The sequence below is a fragment of the Leptidea sinapis genome, chromosome 14 (assembly GCF_905404315.1).
Source record: "Leptidea sinapis chromosome 14, ilLepSina1.1, whole genome shotgun sequence".
Taxonomy (NCBI): Eukaryota; Metazoa; Arthropoda; class Insecta; order Lepidoptera; family Pieridae; genus Leptidea; species Leptidea sinapis.
The window spans coordinates 2854554-2874977 of NC_066278.1; the positions used below are offsets into that span (position 1 = coordinate 2854554).

General features: G+C 35.7%; 1 protein-coding gene across 3 annotated transcripts in view; it reads right to left on the minus strand.

Annotated features, from left to right (window-relative positions):
* The window catches only part of LOC126968054 (ribonuclease 3), a 44777-nt gene extending 24812 nt beyond the window's left edge, over positions 1 to 19965 (minus strand). For 2 of the 3 annotated variants that reach the window (XR_007730130.1, XM_050812841.1), the window contains exons 1-11: positions 18769 to 19965; positions 17600 to 17681; positions 14782 to 14989; positions 14030 to 14168; positions 11576 to 11731; positions 9812 to 10032; positions 7298 to 7425; positions 5841 to 5970; positions 4770 to 4938; positions 3365 to 3572; positions 2059 to 2299 (exon numbers count right to left, since the gene is read on the minus strand). Coding sequence is in view for 2 of the 3 variants with exons in the window: in XM_050812841.1 (XP_050668798.1) it covers positions 2059 to 2299; positions 3365 to 3572; positions 4770 to 4938; positions 5841 to 5970; positions 7298 to 7425; positions 9812 to 10032; positions 11576 to 11731; positions 14030 to 14168; positions 14782 to 14989; positions 17600 to 17681; positions 18769 to 19838 (2752 nt within the window). In the remaining variant the exon portion in view is untranslated. The remainder of the gene's footprint in view (positions 1 to 2058; positions 2300 to 3364; positions 3573 to 4769; positions 4939 to 5840; positions 5971 to 7297; positions 7426 to 9811; positions 10033 to 11575; positions 11732 to 14029; positions 14169 to 14781; positions 14990 to 17599; positions 17682 to 18768) is intronic. The other variant, XM_050812842.1, reaches the window with a different exon arrangement.
* Between the last annotated feature and the right edge of the window lie 459 nt (positions 19966 to 20424).

The window sequence follows — 20424 nt, forward strand, 5'->3', positions numbered from 1 at the left end:
GATGAAAAGCTATTTCTAACGTATTCTTTTTATTGACAATGAATATTTTGTCAAACTGTAATAGTAGACAATTACATTTACATACAAACTATAATTCAGTCTCAATATCTCTTTAAGAGGTTTAGACAAACAATAAATAGCTCCTTTGCACAGGATGCCGGCTAGATTATGAGTACCACAACGGCAACTTTTTCTACCGTGAAGCAGTAATGTGTAAGCATTATTGTGTTTCGGTCCGTAGCTAATTAAATTACTGGGCAAATGAGACTTGACAACTTATGTCTCTAGGTGACGAGCGCAGTTGTAGTGCCGCTCAGAATTTTTGGGTTTTTCAACAATCCTGAGCGGCACTGCATTGTAATGGGCAGAGTGTATAAATTACCATCAGCTGAACGTCCTGCTCGTCTCGTCCTTTATTTTCATATAAAAAAACCAACGCACTTCTCTCCAATAGGCCGTGATTTCCAAATGCCAGTTATTATTCTTGTTAGTCAGTGTTACGATATACTTTTTAAATATTTTCATATAACTACTAGGTTGTTGTAGTAGCTGTACAGTTTTTGATTTCGTTTTTACAAAATACAATATAATCGTCATTATTGTCCTAGTAGGCTCCTAAAAATATTATTCCTTTGAGCCTCCCACTGGTAGGTAGATTATTCTGGAAGTTGGGGACTGTAGAATGTTTATTTTCGTTTGGTTTGCGAACCAAAATATTCAGACTTGAAAAGAAATTCTAATATACAGGGTGGCCCATAATATATAGGGGGATTTCAGAATATATAAGAGATAGAAGAATATCTTCTAAGGAACCACGATATCGATTTTAGAGAAAACAAAAACTGCATTCATAGATTTAAAAAAAAATCATACACGACTCGGGAATCGAACCCGGTGATTTTGGAAAAAAAATACATTTTTGTTTTATTGCCATATTTATAGTGTAGGTTGTAAGGAGTGATTGTTGCTGTGAAACCTTGTATCTAAAATTAAAATAAATCGCTTTCTTAAATATTATTTTAATAAATGTTCAAAATGGCAACCATTTTCTTGAATGCAATAGTCAACTCGTTTAGGTAACGATTTTGTTATGGCGTTTTATATTTAGAATTTGTGAATTTGAGTTAAAATAGTCTCTATGGCTATTTTTAGATCTTCAGTGGTATCGTAGCTAGTTTTGTGGACTTCATCTTTAACGTAACCATACTGACCGGTTTGGGTTAGGTTAGGTTAGGTTATATTCTTTAGCTACACCCATGCTTTAAATCCTCTATTAAAGATTCTGAAACAGTTAGCTTATTGCCAACATTAAAACACCCAATGTTCTAATAACCATAACATCGCCCAAAAGAGTGTTGTAATGTTGTACTGAATTTCATAACAACACTCCTATGATTTTTTTATCCCTTCATGCGCAAAGAGTTTCAACATACAGCCACATTTTTATTGCTCGATGCGTGGTATCTGTATGAATTTCAAAAAAATAACATTTTCGTTTACGCGCGCTCCACACTACCAGAACGTCGCGCGCAGTAAAAAAAAAAGTAGGTTATTCGAATCCCCGCCATTTTTCTTCGATATTTTTATTGTTTTGTTTACAAAAAATGAGCGATTCATTTTAAACGCTGCAAAAGAACATTATATTCGAATGAATTTTAATTATTCCACTATACAAAATGTAAATTACTACTAAAATAAATAATTGTTTCATTAACACTTATTTTATTTGTATATAATCAGTAACGAATGATATTAGGTTACTACTAGGACTGGTGTTTTAATGTTAGCAGTAAGCTAACTGTTCCAGAATCTTTTAGAGGATTCATATTCTGGGTGCAGATAAAGTCTTGTATGCAACTGTTGATAATTAGGTATTAGAACACTCATGTGATACTATTATCACACTCGGCTTCGCCTCGTGAGATAAATCCACATTCGTGTTTTAATACCCCTTATTACACAACAGTTGCATAAATAACTAATACAGGGTGGCCACCCTGTATAGAATATAACATTGCTACCTACTTGAAAGCTCACTCGCTTGGATGTGTACCATACCTTTCTTCCTCGTGTAATGAATCCTTCTGTCCCCATATTCCGGCTGTCTAATACCGCAGTTAGCAAGCGTATTCCTGGCATGGTCCGGATTGGTACCGAAGTTCTCCCTGTACGAAGGATGCGTCAAAGCAGTCTGTAGTAACGCACGCTGTTTGAATTTATATTGTATTGTTTCTTCCAATCTCTCCAGTGATTTGTGAAAGCGGAGGTGCCGAACTAGAACTGGTATCAGCATGGCGTGCTGGAATAAATCTCACATAATAGAAAACAGTTAAGGAAAATACGATTTGTATGTATGTTCAACAGGAACTTTCGTCAAAGTTATATGTCGTAGCCATATGTCGGAACACAGTTAATAAAAACGTAGCCTCGGAACTTAAGGCGGGTGCACGCGTTTAATGAAGCGTAACATTCAAAAACCGATTGAAATTGTAGAATTCTGTAGCTTAACCACCAATCATTTCAATCGGACAATGAACATAACCGTGTACGTAAGCACAACTAAACATTTTCAAGGATTTATAATATTAACCACGATCTCACAGCCTGTAGGTTGGTAACACCGATCCACAAGCTAAATGCTTCCCGGTAAAATCAAACATGTGTAGGATAATTGTTTTTTTCTGACTGAATTAAAATATTGTTATTACTTTTATTAAATAATCAAAATAATATAGATATTATTTAGAAGAAAGAGCGACTTCTTTCTTTCTATATTATTAAAAAACGGTAGCGAGAAGTAGACGGTATTTTTTTTAAAATAGGCTCTTAAGCCGTCGTATCCAAAAACACAGCCATAGAATATTTTTCATTAATAATAATTATATGTAACTCTAAAAATGTATGTGAACTAATATTTTAAATGTGTACATAAATTTGAACTTAGTATTTCAAGTCTATAGGTACATTATTAAAGTAAACAATGAACATGACCTGTTTACGACGCCAAATAAACAAAAACATTTTTTTTTATGGAAAGGGGGACAAACGAGCGTACGGGTCACCTGGTGTTAAGTGATCACCGCCGCCCACAATCTCTTGCAACACCAGAGGAATCACAGGAGCGTTACCGGCCTTTGAGGAAGGTATACATTAGCCCCCTTATTCATAATAGTCTGCTAACTTAAAGCATTGCTAATTCTCACTCTGTCTTCTTCTATTGACCTAAGTCAGAATGAGAAAAAACACTCCTAAGCGGCTGTTTACTTGTAACATCCATCAACTCTACACAATAATATTTATTATTTATGAGACTAGCTCTAAGTTTTATAAAATTATAAATATAATAAAATAAATGATTATACACCTGTACTACGTCACACATCAGGCCCGTGGTATGAAAGCCCTTTGAGGATATGGCGACGGTGACATCACGTTTCATTTTACTCTGCGTGCGCATCTCTTGTAGGCGCGCCTCTTTCGCCGCTAATTTCTGCCGATCGTTGTACATAGGCTTGGCCATATTGGCGATCAGGTGACGGTATTTCACGTAGTACCGCCACGCTTTTTGGTACCTACACAAAAATATATATTCTATACCACTTGTTAAAATACTGTCACATAGCAACGCTTCGACGTACATGACGAGAGTTGTCAAACTTCAAGGCATAGATAATTTCGACAGCTCCGTCAACAATACTCGTAGCTCAGCAGAAGTGTTTATTTCAGACGCTGTAGACCCGGGTTCGATACCAGTGTATGTAATTTTTTGGGTTTTTGTAAAGTTAATGGAAATTTCTGGTAAGATCTAGTTCAGATTCGAAAGTGAAAAGGAAAATAAGGAACAGAAGAAGAAGAAAAGTGGATAGTGATCCAAAAAGAAGATAGGAGAGAACTAGTGTTCGGTGCGGTGTGATCTGTTGAAGTCACCGCAAGCGGCAAGAGGAATAACGGCAGACCGGCGAAGTGCAAGTTCGGAAAAGAGTACGAAATAAAGGCTCGTTCCTTTTAGCTTTGTATTTATTTTCCAATCCCTGACCCACTCTCGTGTCTATACTAAAACTATTGTTAACAGTTTAACAAGCCCGTTAGTCGAGCGGTATACGTCCACCAACCGAATGACAAGTTGACAGCTATCTAACTCGTATCTTTTTGACCAATAGTATCCGTATCTATATATATAAAAATGCATTGCTGTTCGTTAGTCTCGCTAAAACTCGAGAACGGCTGGACCGATTTGGCTAATTTTAGTCTTGAATTATTTGTGGAAGTCCAGAGAAGGTTTAAAAGGTGAATAAATAGGAAAATGCTGCTAAATTAAATTAAAAAAAAAAACAAATTTGTTTTTCCTTTGATGTGTCCATACACAATTTCTATGAGAGAATTTATTGACGCACGGTTTGACAGTTCTGCTGTGAAACAATTTCATTACGACAGCGGGGTGCATATTTTACGAAGTAATTTTTGATGTTATGATATATTATTTACAAATTCATATAAAAACATTAATTTATTTATTATAATATACAGAACAACGTCTGTCGGGTCAGCTAATAGAATAGAATTGATTAAAATATGATAGAAATATATTTATTTTCCATAGAGAGAGACTATAACGTAACATATTGTAGCAACACTAATTGGTAAACGTTCATGAAGCTACATCAGTTCGTAATGGGGCTTTGACATGGGGAGAAGAACTGATATGAAACTCCCAAATGAAAACCTCCCAAAAGTATTTATCAATTTTATAATAAATTTTCAATACATACTCAGGATTGCCTGCATAGCTTAGCTGTGGTGGTCTAATGCCAAAGTGAACAATCTCGGGATAATAATTCTTATAATCTTTGTAGTTTGTCACATGGAGGGGTGGAGACTTGTCTATTTGGTCCACTCGAACAGAACATGGCTTCTTTCCTGGGTATGTGACTATCATACCTGAAACATTGATATAATTTTAAAAATAGTAAAATGGATTTTTCTAGTAGTGTAGTGTAGTAGAACCAGGCTTCCTGATCATGATGAACTAGGGTTTTTAGGGGTTTTTAGGGGTTAGGGATTCGTCAAGCTGTGAAGATACTATTTAGCTTGACACAACTTACAGGGAATAGATACTTCTATACAAAGCTTTCAGTGGTGGATTATGGCCCTGGTTCAATGCACTAATAATAATAAAATTTATTCATAGAAGTTACAAGAGCCCCAAAAAAGCAGCTGACGGTAAAAAACAGAGGTAACTTGGGCTGTGGCTCTGTGCACAAAGTGCCCCAACTGCAAAGTTCGAAAATGGCTCCAGATTCTTTTAGAGGCGAATCGCCCGTGCGAAATTTCCAGCTGTTCCTGCCGCCGCTGCCCATGCATATTATGTCACCCTGGCCAAAACGTCCGAAAGCCGTGTTTCAGGCAACTCTTTTTGCCTCCTACACGAATTAATACGACGAAGGAAGACTCCGCTGACTATCCCTTATCAGAGCTCTATGCGGTGTGTACAGTTCAGACGAAAATGTTTCAGCGAGAGCCTTGCTTTTCTTGGACGTCGACCAATGCCGGATGAAACTCATTTTTCTATTGAGTCGAGTCTAGACTACCGCGCTCCGCTTTTATTCCGAGTAAAATTATTTGCATCAGTAATCAAGAGTAGGTCTTAAACTTGATTTGCGCGTCCTAAATGTTTCTTCTACATTATTTTCCTTGTATGATTTTTTTATTTTCATCCATTAACCTCGTTACCTTCAGAACAATGTTTTACTATAGTCAAACTGTGTTATTTCACTATTAAATAATTATTCTTACTATAATTTTGAAATGAACCTAAAATAATTGTTTTAAAAAATACTTACCTTTGATCCTGTCAACATATTTCTGCCAATGGTAGTGGTCCATATTATGAATCTTTTCCAGAGACTCTGGCGGTATGAGCAGACCACTTTCATTTATAAGATACTTCAATATTTCACACATAGACAAAACCTGAAAAATTATTAAGAGGCTGGGCATTACGTGGTTAAATGTTACGAGCAGATACAGATGTACAGTAGACTAGAGGTCAGAGCAATAATCCATATGATATGCCAGCACCTTATAGAGCACTCCACTATAGGCTGGCTTGTAATATCGTCCTGCTCTATTAATGATCCCGAACTTCTTCTAAGCCAGTTTCGTTTAACCTTCCAGATGATCTCAAAATTGGCAATCTGCCGCCGACTTCCACCTTTGCACGACACGCCACTAATTAGGATATCATGCCCACCATCTGGATGTGTGGCGGTCCTCCACATTGCGATTTACAAGGAGCTTGCTTCCACATACTACAATGCTGTGTAATGAATTTCCTTGTGCGGTGTTTCCGGGACGATACAACACGAGTACCTACAAAAAAGGCGCGTATACCTTCCTTAAAGGCCGGTAACGCTCTTGTGATTCCTCTGGTGTTGCAAGAGAATGTGGGCGGCAGTGATCACTTAACACCAGGTCACCCGGTGTCCTTTTCCATAAAAAAATCAATCAAAACCGTAAACCAACCGTAACCACGCCTAGTAACTGAGTACTGGACTCAGTTACTAGGCGTGGCATTATGAGGAGTGTTGTTCTGTAACCTGCACGAGTGTGGTTTCTTCCGATTTTCCAAAATAGCCCCTGAAGCCCTGGCGAGTTGTATAGCACAATCACATTATATATCGGTACCTATACTATCGTCGGCATATCAATGGATAAGGTATCCAACATATAATTGATATAAAGAAATAGTGCAGGAGATAGCACGCAACCTTGGTGACCTCCAGCGTTAACTGGCTTCCCGTTCCCAATATTCAGTCTATCGCCGGTTGTGGCCTACTTAAGATAAAAATCGTAACTATCGTTGACTTTTCTGTCCCAATAAACTTATCGACGGTAACTCACCTTATCCGTACACGCTGTCTGTATAGCTTTCCAGCGATAGAAGTTTGTAGGGAAAATGCAATTCACGCGTCCCAATATAAGGCGACAAGAATGACTTATCGGGTATATTTGGACAGCTTCAGATTATTGACAGCTAATTACTGACAGTAGAAGGTAATTTATCTCTATCTGTAAATAGTATATTGGGAACTGCTGTTAGCAATGCAATAAACACCGCAATATATGCTGTGTCCAATGAGAAGGCAAGATTCACTTGCAAAACTCTTGGGAAACCAATCACTTTTGGAGAGAACTGCCATACTCAATCAAAGACGAGCGGATGGCTCATATAAAATTAAAAGCTATATTTCCTTAATATGATAGTCATGTTAGTACTATAAGTAAACTAATGTTATACCTCACAACCACCATCAGGAAGATATCGAACAAATCTTGGCATAAAATGGAATTGTGAGCACGTAGTTTCCGATCCTACACCCAAATCTAAATCGACCAATTCCAATATCTCCTTGAATAGAAATTCCTCTGAAAGTTTATAATCTTTGTTAAAAATAGAAAAAAAGTTTTCATTAATGAGTTTTAGGTCGTCGAGTTGAGGAAAATTGGGTAATTTTCCTCAGGTAAGGGTTTACCTAGCATTATATAAAGTCGAGTTGAGGAAAATTGGGTAATTTTCCTTAGGGTAGGGTTTACCTAGCATTATATAAATAACGTTAATTGCAAATCAGGGCCATCAAACATACGTTACACCGTATTATAAAGTAATGCTGCCTGCTATTTCGTTTACATAACAATTTAACCAATTAATTCGAATTATGCTCACAATTTTATGATCCTGCGACAGTTACTGCTTACATAGCATCACTGATAGTAAATAAACAATCGCTAATAGAATCTCAGTCACATAATAAAAACGAGTACAAAATTTCACCTTCTAAAGAAATACCTACTTAGATACTCGCTAATAAGATTCATTATAAATCGGACGTAGTTCGTAGCTGCGTTGGATTCATAATACATTAATAAACATATAGCAAGCGCCAATTTCACGCTATATAGCTATTTTAAGGTAAAAGACTAATCTGACAAGGCCAAAACTACCATACTACTCGTACATTAATTGACTTTGCCTAAGCTTTCTAATCTTAATATAAACGCACTTATGGAGGAGCTTAGCAGTAAGTGTGCCGGTAGCCTTATAGGAGATGTGTGTGTAAAATATCTGATGATATGGTGCTGCTAGTGCAACAATTCAAATTCAAATATTTTTATTCAAAATAGGATGTGAAATCACTTATTGAAAGTCAAAAAAACTACCACCCATTCCAAAGTGAATGCCTCAGGCCTGAAAAGAATGGGCGCAACAAACTCAGCGGGCTTTTTTTTTTCATCAAAAATATGTTTTACAATTAAAGTAACATTTACAAAGTAACATTGTACAATTAAACTTATTATTTAATAGCCTGAGGGCGGTCGCTCCATTCCCAAGCTGTGGTATCATTAAGAAAGTCATTTATGTTATAGTAACCTTTACCACACAAATGTTTTTTAACAATTCTTTTGAATAACGTACCACCTTTGTTTTGAACATTTTCTGGGATCTTGTTGTAAAAGCATATACATCGCCCCACAAAAGACTTACTAACTCGACTTAGCCGAGTAGTAGGCATCATAAGTTTATGTCTGTTCCTGGTGTTAACATTATGGTTATGACAGTTTCTGGCAAATTCACTTATGTGCCTATGAACATACATTACTTTATCAAGAATATATTGAGAAGCAACAGTCAAGATGTTAATTTCTTTGAATTTTGCTCTCAATGATTCCCTAGGACCTAGGTTATAAATAGCGCGAATAGTCCTCTTCTGCAGCACAAATATTGTATTAATATCGGCAGCGTTGCACCATAGCAATATACCATAGGACATAATACTATGGAAATAACTAAAGTATACTAGTCGCGCCGTATCTATGTCAGTTAATTGTCTAATTTTTTTAACCGCGTATGCTATAAGTCAATGTACAATATAGTGATGTCCGATCAGACAATTCAGACAATGACAGGGAACGAAGAGCTTGTCTGTAAGAGTTCACATGGCAGCCTTCAGAGTCGCGCGTTGTTTGAGAAGTATTAAAGTCAATTAGTTCAGAAACTATGCATTTAGGGTACCTTTGCACCTGCAACCATTCCATAGCGCAATGTTTGCAGAAGCACGGGTGAATTGCTTTTATACAATAATGCGAAAACATTCCACGTCCTTAATGAACTATACTATATACTAAATACTCTGAATTCATTCTCAAACTGATTTGACTGTGTTAGACCCACTGATTCACTTACTGACTCTAAGATAATGTTATACACTATATTAGAACTATTATTATTATCAATGAAATTGTCTTAATCAATAGGACTTACTTATTGCCTTATTTATACATTTCAGTCGTGTAATTTATTACGACCCAGGCAGGTCGAATAAATAATAAAATGTTAAAAACATAAATACGAACTCTCTTCTTACAAATTACATTACAAGAGTGGCTTTTACAATTAAGCTATGATGAAATCGAGAAAATTATAAATTCAAACTCAATATAACTTATATTTTTAATTATGTATATTTATTTGTAACTATTTGCTTTATCCAATACTATTTAATTTAATAAAGTTTCTTATTATAATATAGGTATACGTCAGAAAATATTGTTTTTGTTGTCAGTTTTAGTTCTATTTCATTCATTATTAAGATTAAATTAAATTAAATAGCAGACAGTAATCACTGGTTGGCACTGCATGGGGTTTCCTAGTGAGCCATTGAGGAATTTAATATATTAAATGTGCCTCTTTGTTTCGTTTTTGAGACTGAGACTGTAAATTAAATAAATAATAATAATAATAAAAAAGACTCACCAAATAAATCAAGCTCCTTAATAGTAAAATTCTGTGGAGTGGGCTCTTCCACATACAGTATTGTGTATTCAATATTGAACCTTATTACTTTACATGTAGGCAACTTAGCCAACTTGTAGTGCGAAAACATGGAGAACCCGGAGAACAGAAACTCATGCTCGTCATGGCTTATTATAGTTGGAGATTTTATCAAGAAGTTAGTTGGTGGTGATACCGTTATTCTGCAAAGGAAAAGTTAATTTCGGTACAAAAACATATTTAAAAAATTAATATTTCAAACCTTACCACGTATCATCAGAGGGAAGGAGTGGTTTAAAAAGGAGATAGAAAACATCACGACATGATTAATGGACAATCCCGAAGGTGTACCATTAATTTCGTGGCAGAACCTACATAGGGCATATCCCAGTATTATGTATCTTTCCAAGGTTTCGTCCTTATCAGCAACAGAGTCTGTTGGTTCAATAAAACAGGCTGTATTTTTTTTTTTTTAAATCATTCATGTGATTTCCGTCAAAAGTTTAATAAATTAAAAAAAAACTAAATATACACTTATTGTTTTCTTATAAATCGAGGGCATGACATCTCCTTTCAAGACTTTTCTCTAAGACTCGAAGTTTCCGACTTGGCCATCACCGCCCTTCTCAAAAAACCACCCTGTATATTAATTATTTAGCCTGCAGTGGCCATTAAGTGTTCTGCTTAGTACTCTAATCAGGTCTCTGTTTAAAACACAAGTATTTATTACATTAACTTTTAACAAAATTGTTGTTATATATAAAGTAAATTATTTATGCATCACTATTCTTGACTATTTGACAGTTCAAGCTCTTTCTCTCTTTGCGCCTGTTTTCCACTCTTATCAGCTTGTTTCAATTGCTAGCTTGCTCTAACTATTTATTTATTGAATAGAATATTTAAAAAAGTAACATAAAAAAAAGGTTTTTATCACACTTGTGTCGTTTGATGACATTTGAGTGCGTTTTGGAAAACTAATAACTATAAAGCAAATGGTATTATAATTAAATCTATATATATATAAATGAATTGCTGTTCGTTAGTCTCGCTAAAACTCGAGAACGGCTGGACCGATTTGGCAAATTAAAAATTAGGTCTTGAATTATTTGTGGAAGTCCAGAGAAGGTTTAAAAGGTGAATAAATAGGAAAATGCTGCGAAATTAAACGAAAACAACAAATTTGTTTTACCTTTGATGTGTCCATACATAATTTCTATGAGAGAATTTATTGACGCACGGTTTGACAGTTCTGCTGTGAAACAATTTCATTACGACAGCAGGGTGCATATTTTACGAAGTAATTTTTGATGTTATGATATATTATTGACAAATTCATATAAAAACATTATTTTATTTATTATATACAGAACAACGTCTGTCGGGTCAGCTAGTAATTAATAATAATAATAATAATATTGACACACTATTACATAAATTATATTGCCCGAAACTAGGCATAGCTTATACTATGGGGTGCAAGATAACGATATATTTTTAATTAAACATACATTAATATATTATATAAACCGGTTCACACACTAGAATAATCCAAAGATTGCCAAAATATTTAATCAAATTAGATCCATTACTGTTGGACTCCACTGGGAAAGTATTTATAGGTATAAATACCAATAATGCTATATTGAACACAAGAATTTATCGGAATAGCTGTGAACCTATTTTGTCCTATAATTTGTTTCTCCAGCCCAAATGGGCTAAAAACGTTTTTAACATAAAAATTCTTACCGATAGTGATATAGTTTGTCTATATTACTTCTGTTGGGTATACACTTGGGAAAATGCAGCTCATCCGCATACACCCCATGACGAATACCATGACGACGAGCTTTAGCACTACACCGGCACAAAGGTCCAGCATTCATCTCCCCAGTGTTATTGTACCTGGAATTTTTAATTAAGCTTCCATTTCATCCTTACTATCTTGATGTTTTTTTTATGAAAATACGGGACGAGACGAGCAGAACGTTCAGCTGATGGTAATTCATACGCCCTGCCCATTACAAAGCAGTGCCGCTCAGGTTTGTATTAAAGCCCACAAATTCTTAATGGCAATACAGTTGCGCTCGTCACCTTGAGACATAAGATATTAAGTCTCATTTACCCGGTAATTTAACTAGCTATGGCGCCCTTTAGACCGAAACACAGCAATGTTTACACAATACTGCTTCACGGCAGAAATAGGCGCCAAAGCTTAAATGTCATCCTTACTATCTGGATGTGTGACGTTCCCTCCATAAAATTACATACACAGTTTTCAAGGAACTTTCGTTTACGCACAACTAAACTATGGAGTGCCTTGCGCTGTGTTTCCAGGGAATGCCACATGGGGACTTTGAAAAAATGCACGCACTAAGCATTAAGCATAGTGTGTGTTTGTGCGCTGAATGGTGCTGCCTATGTTGAAATGGGCACCATATTTAAATAAATAAATCATAATTAATGTATGGTACAACTTGATCTATTGAAGAAGTAGGAAACTGCAGAATGTGCCAAACAAAGAAAATTAAATTACCTAGTCTGGCCATAAATATTGTTACAGCTTAATTTTTTTAAATTCAAACTTTGAACCGATTATGTTAGATTTATGTTGGGTGAGTGGCGTGTGCCTCCAATAAGGTTTAAACCTTACTTAAGTAAGGTGAGTGCGTCTCGTTGATTCACTTATAGGTGCCGTATTAAACAGTGGTATCTGGCAAATAAGATGACTGGGGCGAGCGATCCCACAGGCAAAAAGCAGCGAGCTATTTTGCTGAACGCACTCGCATATAGCACCGACAAGCTGGCGGCAGAACTAGCGTTACCCAAGCAGTTGCATGACGTACCGTACGAGTACTAGCTTAAGCTTTTGGATGGACATTTTACTCCAAAGCGGTGTGGATTCGGAGGCACCCGCAACATGGACATTCATCCATGGACGGTTGTCTCAGCACTTCCTATGATCCTTATGCCCGTTTGCCCTCTCTAGTATCTACGCGTCATAAATAGAACACGGCAATACTTCAAGCCGGTTTGCATTCTAGCGCTCTACAAGGCGCAGGTCCGGTCACATATAGAGTATTGCTGTCATCTCTGGTCTGGCGCACCCCAGTATCAGCTTGATCCATATGACCGCGTGCAACGCAGAGCAACTCGTATTGTCGTAGACCCAGTGCTCTGTGAACGGCCGGATCACTTGGCGTTGCGTAGAGACGTCGCTTCATTGTGTGTCTTCTACCGCATTTATCACGAGGAGTGTTCCGAAGAGCTGTTTCGCATGATTATTACATTGACACAAGGCGGCGGTGACCCGTACGCTCATTTGTCCTCCGTTTCCATAAAAAAAAATTAGGAAAACGGTTGACCCTACAGGCCATTCCTGCAACTTCCCGTTAATTACATGCCTAAAGGCTTCAAATTGTACTTATGACTATTAACAGCTCTTAGTGATCTAAAATATAATTAGTGTTACTTTGAGCCCTTCGAGCTCAAAAGCCTGTAAAAGTTTAATAAAACACTATTTTTTGTATTACCAAACGGCAATAAGTTTTGAATGAATGAACCGATTTATGTAACATCAATCTAACATGTTTATGCAAATAATAACTTTGACTTTGACGCAATTCTATGAGCCTTATAGATAATCTTTGAGTTTCATTTGATCGAATTCGGAATTATGAAGTAATTCCGAAAAAAACACTTTTTTCTGTTTTCTTTCGTCAACGATAACTCAAGAACGAATGAACGTGGTTTTTTGATGTTAAGAGCTGATTAGTTTTTGAAATCGATCGGTCAAGCCATTCAAAAGTTATATTAAGAGGTTTTCATAACGTTCGGATACCATCACAGGAATAGTTAGGGAAACTTATTAGGACCTTAAAACGTCCGAGATCTGATGAAAACTTGATTTTCGAAAAGCGGGAAGTTAAAAATATGTCTTCTCTCTCTCCTTAGTCGTCGCCTCACTGCTGAGGATCGTGACTCACGTTCAATTGGTGAATGAGCTGCCTGCATTGATCTAGTAACTTGGTCTAGTGGCGCTAAGGTCCCTTATCTTATATAAAAATTATTGTAAAAAAATTCAAAGCTGTTACTTATATTCATAATATTATCATAAACTTTCGTGTAATAATAGAATATATGAATAAGGTTTAACATATTATTCAGAAACATTATAAGAACTACAAAGAATTGTAGACAAACCATAGTTCCGGGTGTAATCGTCTAGGATGACTTTGTTTTCTCTCTAACTCCATCATCATCCTGTCAGTATATCCTTGAAGGTTCTTTTCATCCAAACAATCTTCATCCTCGGAAGATGATGATGAGGAGCTATGATCATCTAAAATTAGTCGGTAATTTATTTAGAAAATTAATTTTACAAGTTTTTGACATTAATTCTATCAGTTTCGATTATTCCTTGAGACAGGTCTCAACATCAGGACATGAGACATGTTTTTGATAGGTCCATCATCTTTATCTTTTCATCCAAACAATCTTCATCCTCGGAAGATGATGATGAGGAGCTATGATCATCTAAAATTAATCGGTAATTCATTTAGAAAATTAATTTTACAAGTTTTTGACATTAATTAAATCAGTTTCGATTATTCCTTGAGACAGGTCTCAACATCAGGACATGTTTTTGATAGGTCCATCAACTTTAGTTCCAATCCAATGACCTTGAACTGAATTAAGGGTAAAAAAAATTACAGACCACCTGACAGAAACTCAGTTCGTCCAACATTGGAAAATATCACCACAGCCTTTAGACTTTAGAGGATATTCTATTTAAAAAATTGAAGCTAGTTTTTTCAATATTCATGTTGTGTCTGAAGTTAGTTGCCTTAAATCCAAAAAGTGAAGCTATTTAATTTGTTTGGCATAACTTAATATTTTTTCCGTACATATGGCTCATGGCTATTTCTACGACATAAGTAAAAAAAAATACAAACCATTATGTTTACATCTCTTAGCTTTTTGTGCTTTAAGGGGGGGTAGTTCATCAACTTCAGGTCTTGCTTTTCTGCCCCTTTCAATAAGAGTATTGAAAAACTTTTCACAGACTTTCTCCAACTTCTGTGTTTGTTCCATCCCAATACCATTATCTATAGATCTATAATATAATTCTGCTGGTGAACTTCTATACCACATTTTCGTGTTCTACAAACAAACATAAAATATATTATTATGATGCAAATTTCCTTGTATCTTTTGTATATTATGCTACTCCTATTTTATAAAATAAAAATAACCTTATTACATGAGCTATTTTTCAACAATGTAAATCTAAAATTTAATTATATAATCAATCGAGCTAATAATAAAAGATTAGCCATAACAAATAGACAGAAATATAATATATTTAATAATCACAGTAAGAGTAAATTATTCTTTTGCCAGACAGAGGGCAAGCAGGTAAATACACCAAAATTCTATTTTTCGACCTCGCTATAGGAGCGAATTTGTTTACACACTCAATCAATGTCCCAAATATACAAACACGCTCTAGCAAAAAGTCCATAAAGAAAACTAAAGATGTTCGAAGAACAAAGAATGAAAGAGACATCTAAATATGAAGAAAAAAGAAGTATTGGATTCATTAAAACAGATGAATATTATGGAGATCAATGCAACAAGCCAGATATGCCAGAGGATATTGTTCAAAAAATGAAAGTCGAATTTATATTTTTATTGAAGAATACTGACGAAGAACGTAGTTTTATAGATAAAAGGACAATTATGAAAAAAGATACCAGTGAGTAGTGAGGTCGTTGCTGATAGCCTTAAATTTTGGGCGCGTGATAAAGAATAAAACCAAATACTAGTTGTGCAAATTGGGAAATGATGCAGCGGACGAGCTTGCAAGGCGGGCATCGGCAAATATAGTGACTGGTCCATTGCCACTTATGCCACTGCCCTTCAGCCAAATGCGCTCATGGATACGCTCTCTCACCAACGACTTACACAACACCCGATGGATGAATGTCTCAGGCTGTAGACAGTCGAAGGAGGCGATACCTGCACTGTCGCCCAAACTGACACGTCGACTTATCGACCTCAACAGACATGACATCCGTATAATGGTGGGCACCCTAACGGGTCACACATCACTAAACAAACACCTTTTCACAATCGGCGTAACGGACAGCCCTAAGTGCAGAGGCTGTCTAAACGAAGACGAAACGGTCGCTCACGTAATCCTGGAATGTGCGTGGGTGGCCAAGAAACGGGCAAAAACCTTAACCAATACGAGGTCGCTCCAGGAAGTCTGTGAACACCCCAGGAATGTTCTGAACTTCTGGAAGGAGCTGGGCTGGTTGGAGTAACTGGCCATTACTGCACGCAAAATGGACCCATGCTAGTGGTTTAATTGCGGAAACAGGAGCCCCTATACCATTCCATACCAAATTGGTAAAAGAAATTTTGTACAAAACAATAGATCACGTTTCATTAATAAAACATGGCCAGCAAAATGATGAAATAGCTATTTTACAATTATTATCAAAACAAGAGGATATCAAAATTGAGCCTTGTGGGTTGTTTAAAGAGTTCCCGTTTCTTGGAGCGTCACCTGATGGTATTTGTGGCGAAGATGCACACAAGTTGGGACTAGATTAGGCTATCAGCAAACAAAAGTAAATTCTTAGGTAAAATAAAAACATGGGGCCTAAAAATAAATACAACCACAACTGGTATTATCAAATTCAGGGCCAGCTACATATCTGATGGTCTAAAGAAGAAGTTAAATTTTAAAATAGAAATAATAGAAAAAGATGACCTATTTAATCACCAGAAAATGCAAAAGAAATTAACCATCTTACATGTCATACCTGCTACCCGACATAGTAGACCTTAGATTTACACCCATAAGAGACAAAATTATGTCACAAAAAATATTTGTTCAGCCTACAAGCCACAACTCAATCAATCTATTAATTAATCAACACATCAAAACTCGATTTCAAAATAAAGGCACGTTTTCAGATTAATAAATATAGACAGATCATTATTTCTTGTGCATATAGAAAATTACATAGGGATATATGTATAATACATTGTAATGTGTAATTTTAATCATGTTAAGATTAATATAAGGCATACAAGGCATTTATTTTCTCAAAATTTATTGATTGATTGAGTCATAATATTTATTTCTTTAAATTTTTCTTTGAGAGACTGTCTATAACCAAGCTGATATATAGCACGAACAGCTCTCTTTTGCAGAGCAAACACTATGTCAATGTCAGCAGCATGACCTCACAGTAAAATACCATATGTCATGATGCTGTGAAAATAACTGAAGTACACCTATCTTGTGGTCGCAACATTAGTGTACTCTCTAATCTTTCTAACAGCATATGCAGCAGAACTGAGTCTATCTGCTAGTTGGGCAATATGTGGGCCCCACTGAAGCTTATTATCTAATGTGATACCCAAAAAGACAGCAGTGTCCACAAGTTCCAATTTCTGGTCATTTATATAACAAATAAGGCAAGTGATCTGACCAATATAGTCCATAGGGATATATGTATAATACATTGTAATGTGTAATTTTATTCATGTTAAGATTTTATTTAACAATCAAAGGCAAGTGATCTGACCAATATAGTCTATTGTGTCAAATGTCATTGATGTTAGTTATTAATTGCCAGGCTGAATTTGTGACTAAACAGTGATCTAACCAGAGCTCGCAATGGTGTGAATGCATGAAATATATAGAATTTATACCAATCATATCATATGCTTTAAAAAAATTGGATAGATAAATACCTCTTCCTCATCAGATTTATGTTCCTTAGACCATTTTTCCATTTTTCTTATGAAGTCTTCTGATGTTGAGCAGTAATTCCTCCTAGAAATTTAAAGTTATGTTATAAATTGAACACATAATGAATAAGAACATACAAGTCCCTATCCAAATATATATATTTTTCATATGAATATTTGCATCTTCACAAAATATTTTAAATATTATCTTTTGACAACCCCAATATTCCAGTTGTTAGTAGCCCAAATAGCCCTACCACACAAGTCCCTTGATGTTATGTGATCACTTTTTTTGTCCTGGAAACACTACAAAAGGAAGCCCATCCCACAGCTTGGATGTATGTGGGAGAAAATTCCTTGAAAACCACACCGTGGAAGAACTCCACACATCTTTGTTGTTAGGATCATATCCTAATTTGTGGTGTGTCATGTAAAGGTGGAATTCAGCAGCAGGAATCAGGTTAGTGTCATCAAAGTGACACAAGTGTGTAAGTTAAGGAGTAAAAGAAGAAATAAATGATATAAAACCTCAACAGTTATCGAGAATAGACATTAGACACATTATTGTAATATGCACATTAATGTGTCTGCTACTAAAACTTACAACCTTACAAACTCAGAATAAAACATATCCTGGCACAAACAGAGTACGTTAAAAATCACGAAATTTCTTCTAAATTGTAGCAATGTCTACAACAGCATTATGTTATATGTATTTAGTAACTGGTTGTTTGCCACTAAGTGTAATTTAAGTGTAAATTTAAATATTAAGTGTACTTAGTGAAACTATTTAAGGAGACATCCTTGTGTCCATATTTCTATTTTGACTTTATCTACTTTTCCCCTTATTCATAATAGTCTGCTAACTTAAAGAATTGCTAATTCTCACTCTGTCTTCTTCTATTGAACTAAGTCAGAATGAGAAAAAACACTCCTTAGCGGCTGTTTAAAGTTAGCGGACCATTATGAATAAGGGGGTTTATGTTTAATATTTGTTTCTAAATAAATAAATAAAATATACTCTAGAGTAAATAATTAATGGTATAATGTTAACATTTTATGAATGACCGGATCATGCAATGTGAGCATGACAAATCCAGCTACAACTCAACCAAATATTATAAGATGAAACTCTGCATACAAACAAACAAATCTTTAAGAAATTACTTTACCTATAATCATCTAATATTTTTTCTCTATCAGTCATTGATTTATGACCAGTAGAAGTTCTGGATGGAGATCTGCTTCTATGAGAAGAATGCCTCTCAATATATTGATCATCATCCCTTGATGTATATCTCTGGCTATGACTTCTATAATCTTTCTCATACTGATGCGAACTACTTCTTTCATAATACTTCCGACGCTCATATTCCTTTCTATCTTCAATGTGGTATCTTTCTCGGTAGTATCTTTCATCTCTCCCTCTGCTTACTCTATTGTGGCTACTGTAACTTGGACTGCGAATAGATCTATCAGATGTACTTCTGTAATCTCTTCTCTCCCTTTCATATTTTTCTCTAGTTGGACTATACCATGAGCGTGATGAGCTTCTAGCAGGGCTATATCTAGACCTAGATGAATCTCTAGAGGGGCTATACCTAGATCTAGACGATTCTCTAGAGGGGCTATATCTAGATCTAGAAGATTCTCTAGAGGGACTATATCTAGATCTAGATGATTCTCTACTTGGGCTATATCTAGATCTAGATGATTCTCTACTTGGGCTATATTGAGATCTTGATAATTCTCTATCATAATAGTGTGACTTTGTTGAATGCTTTTCATGTTTTGACATATTTTGGATTGCTTCACTTAAATCTGTACTGTGCCATGAATTGCTTTTCCCGTCTGTAGATTGACTTCTTACAACATAAGATTTATCTTTGTTCCAACTGTGTACATTATATTGATTATCACTGTTTGATGTTGTCAGGTTTACATAACTTGGGTCTCCATGATAACAGTAACTTGTAGTGGCTTGTACGGGACCGGGAGGATAGGGCGGTGGTACATAGTGAGAGGTAGGTGGAATGTTGGGGGGTGGAAAACTCATTGGTGGCAATGTTTCCGTGGGATAGTAAGAAGGCAGCCCATTTCTTGATTGGACAATCGGAACTGGTGGTGGCAGATAATTGTAAACTGATGATTGTGTATGTAAAGAATGAACTACCGCACGCGTTTGTGATGGAACACATATTTGAGGCGGCAGAAAGCTAAAATTTTGTGGCGGAATAGACATGTTGAAAAGTAGTACAGTTTACATTTTATCGGTATTCAATTAATTAATAAAGTACGTGGTAGGACAAATTAAACTATTATTGAGATTTGAGATCAAGTGATAAATTTTAACTACTACAAAAGAGAATTTAAACACTACGTATAACTACTACTTTTATGGCTTGCGCTTGACAGTTGTATTCAGTTTTTTACTTGTTCTATGGTTGATTGATCCAGGATCGAACCCAAAGGCCAAAGTTTCAAACAAATCGGACCCAGATCAAATGAGTTGGTCAACTCACACGAACAGACCCTCCACACATCATTGCGCTCGCTTCACTCAGGCGAGCCACAAGTGTGGATAGTTGTAATCTCAAAAGTACTGTAATTTATTTCGTATCATTTATTTGTATATCTTGTATTATTACATATTGCATTATTGCATATATGCCATATTATAATATCAGCATTTGTTAAATAAAAGGAATGAATAAACAAGTGAAAACTTGAACATGAACGTTGTGCATTTTTGAATATTTTGGAATGGTTAGGAAAAGTTTTACCAGTGGGAGGCTCCTTTGCACAGGATGCCGGTTAGATTATGGGTA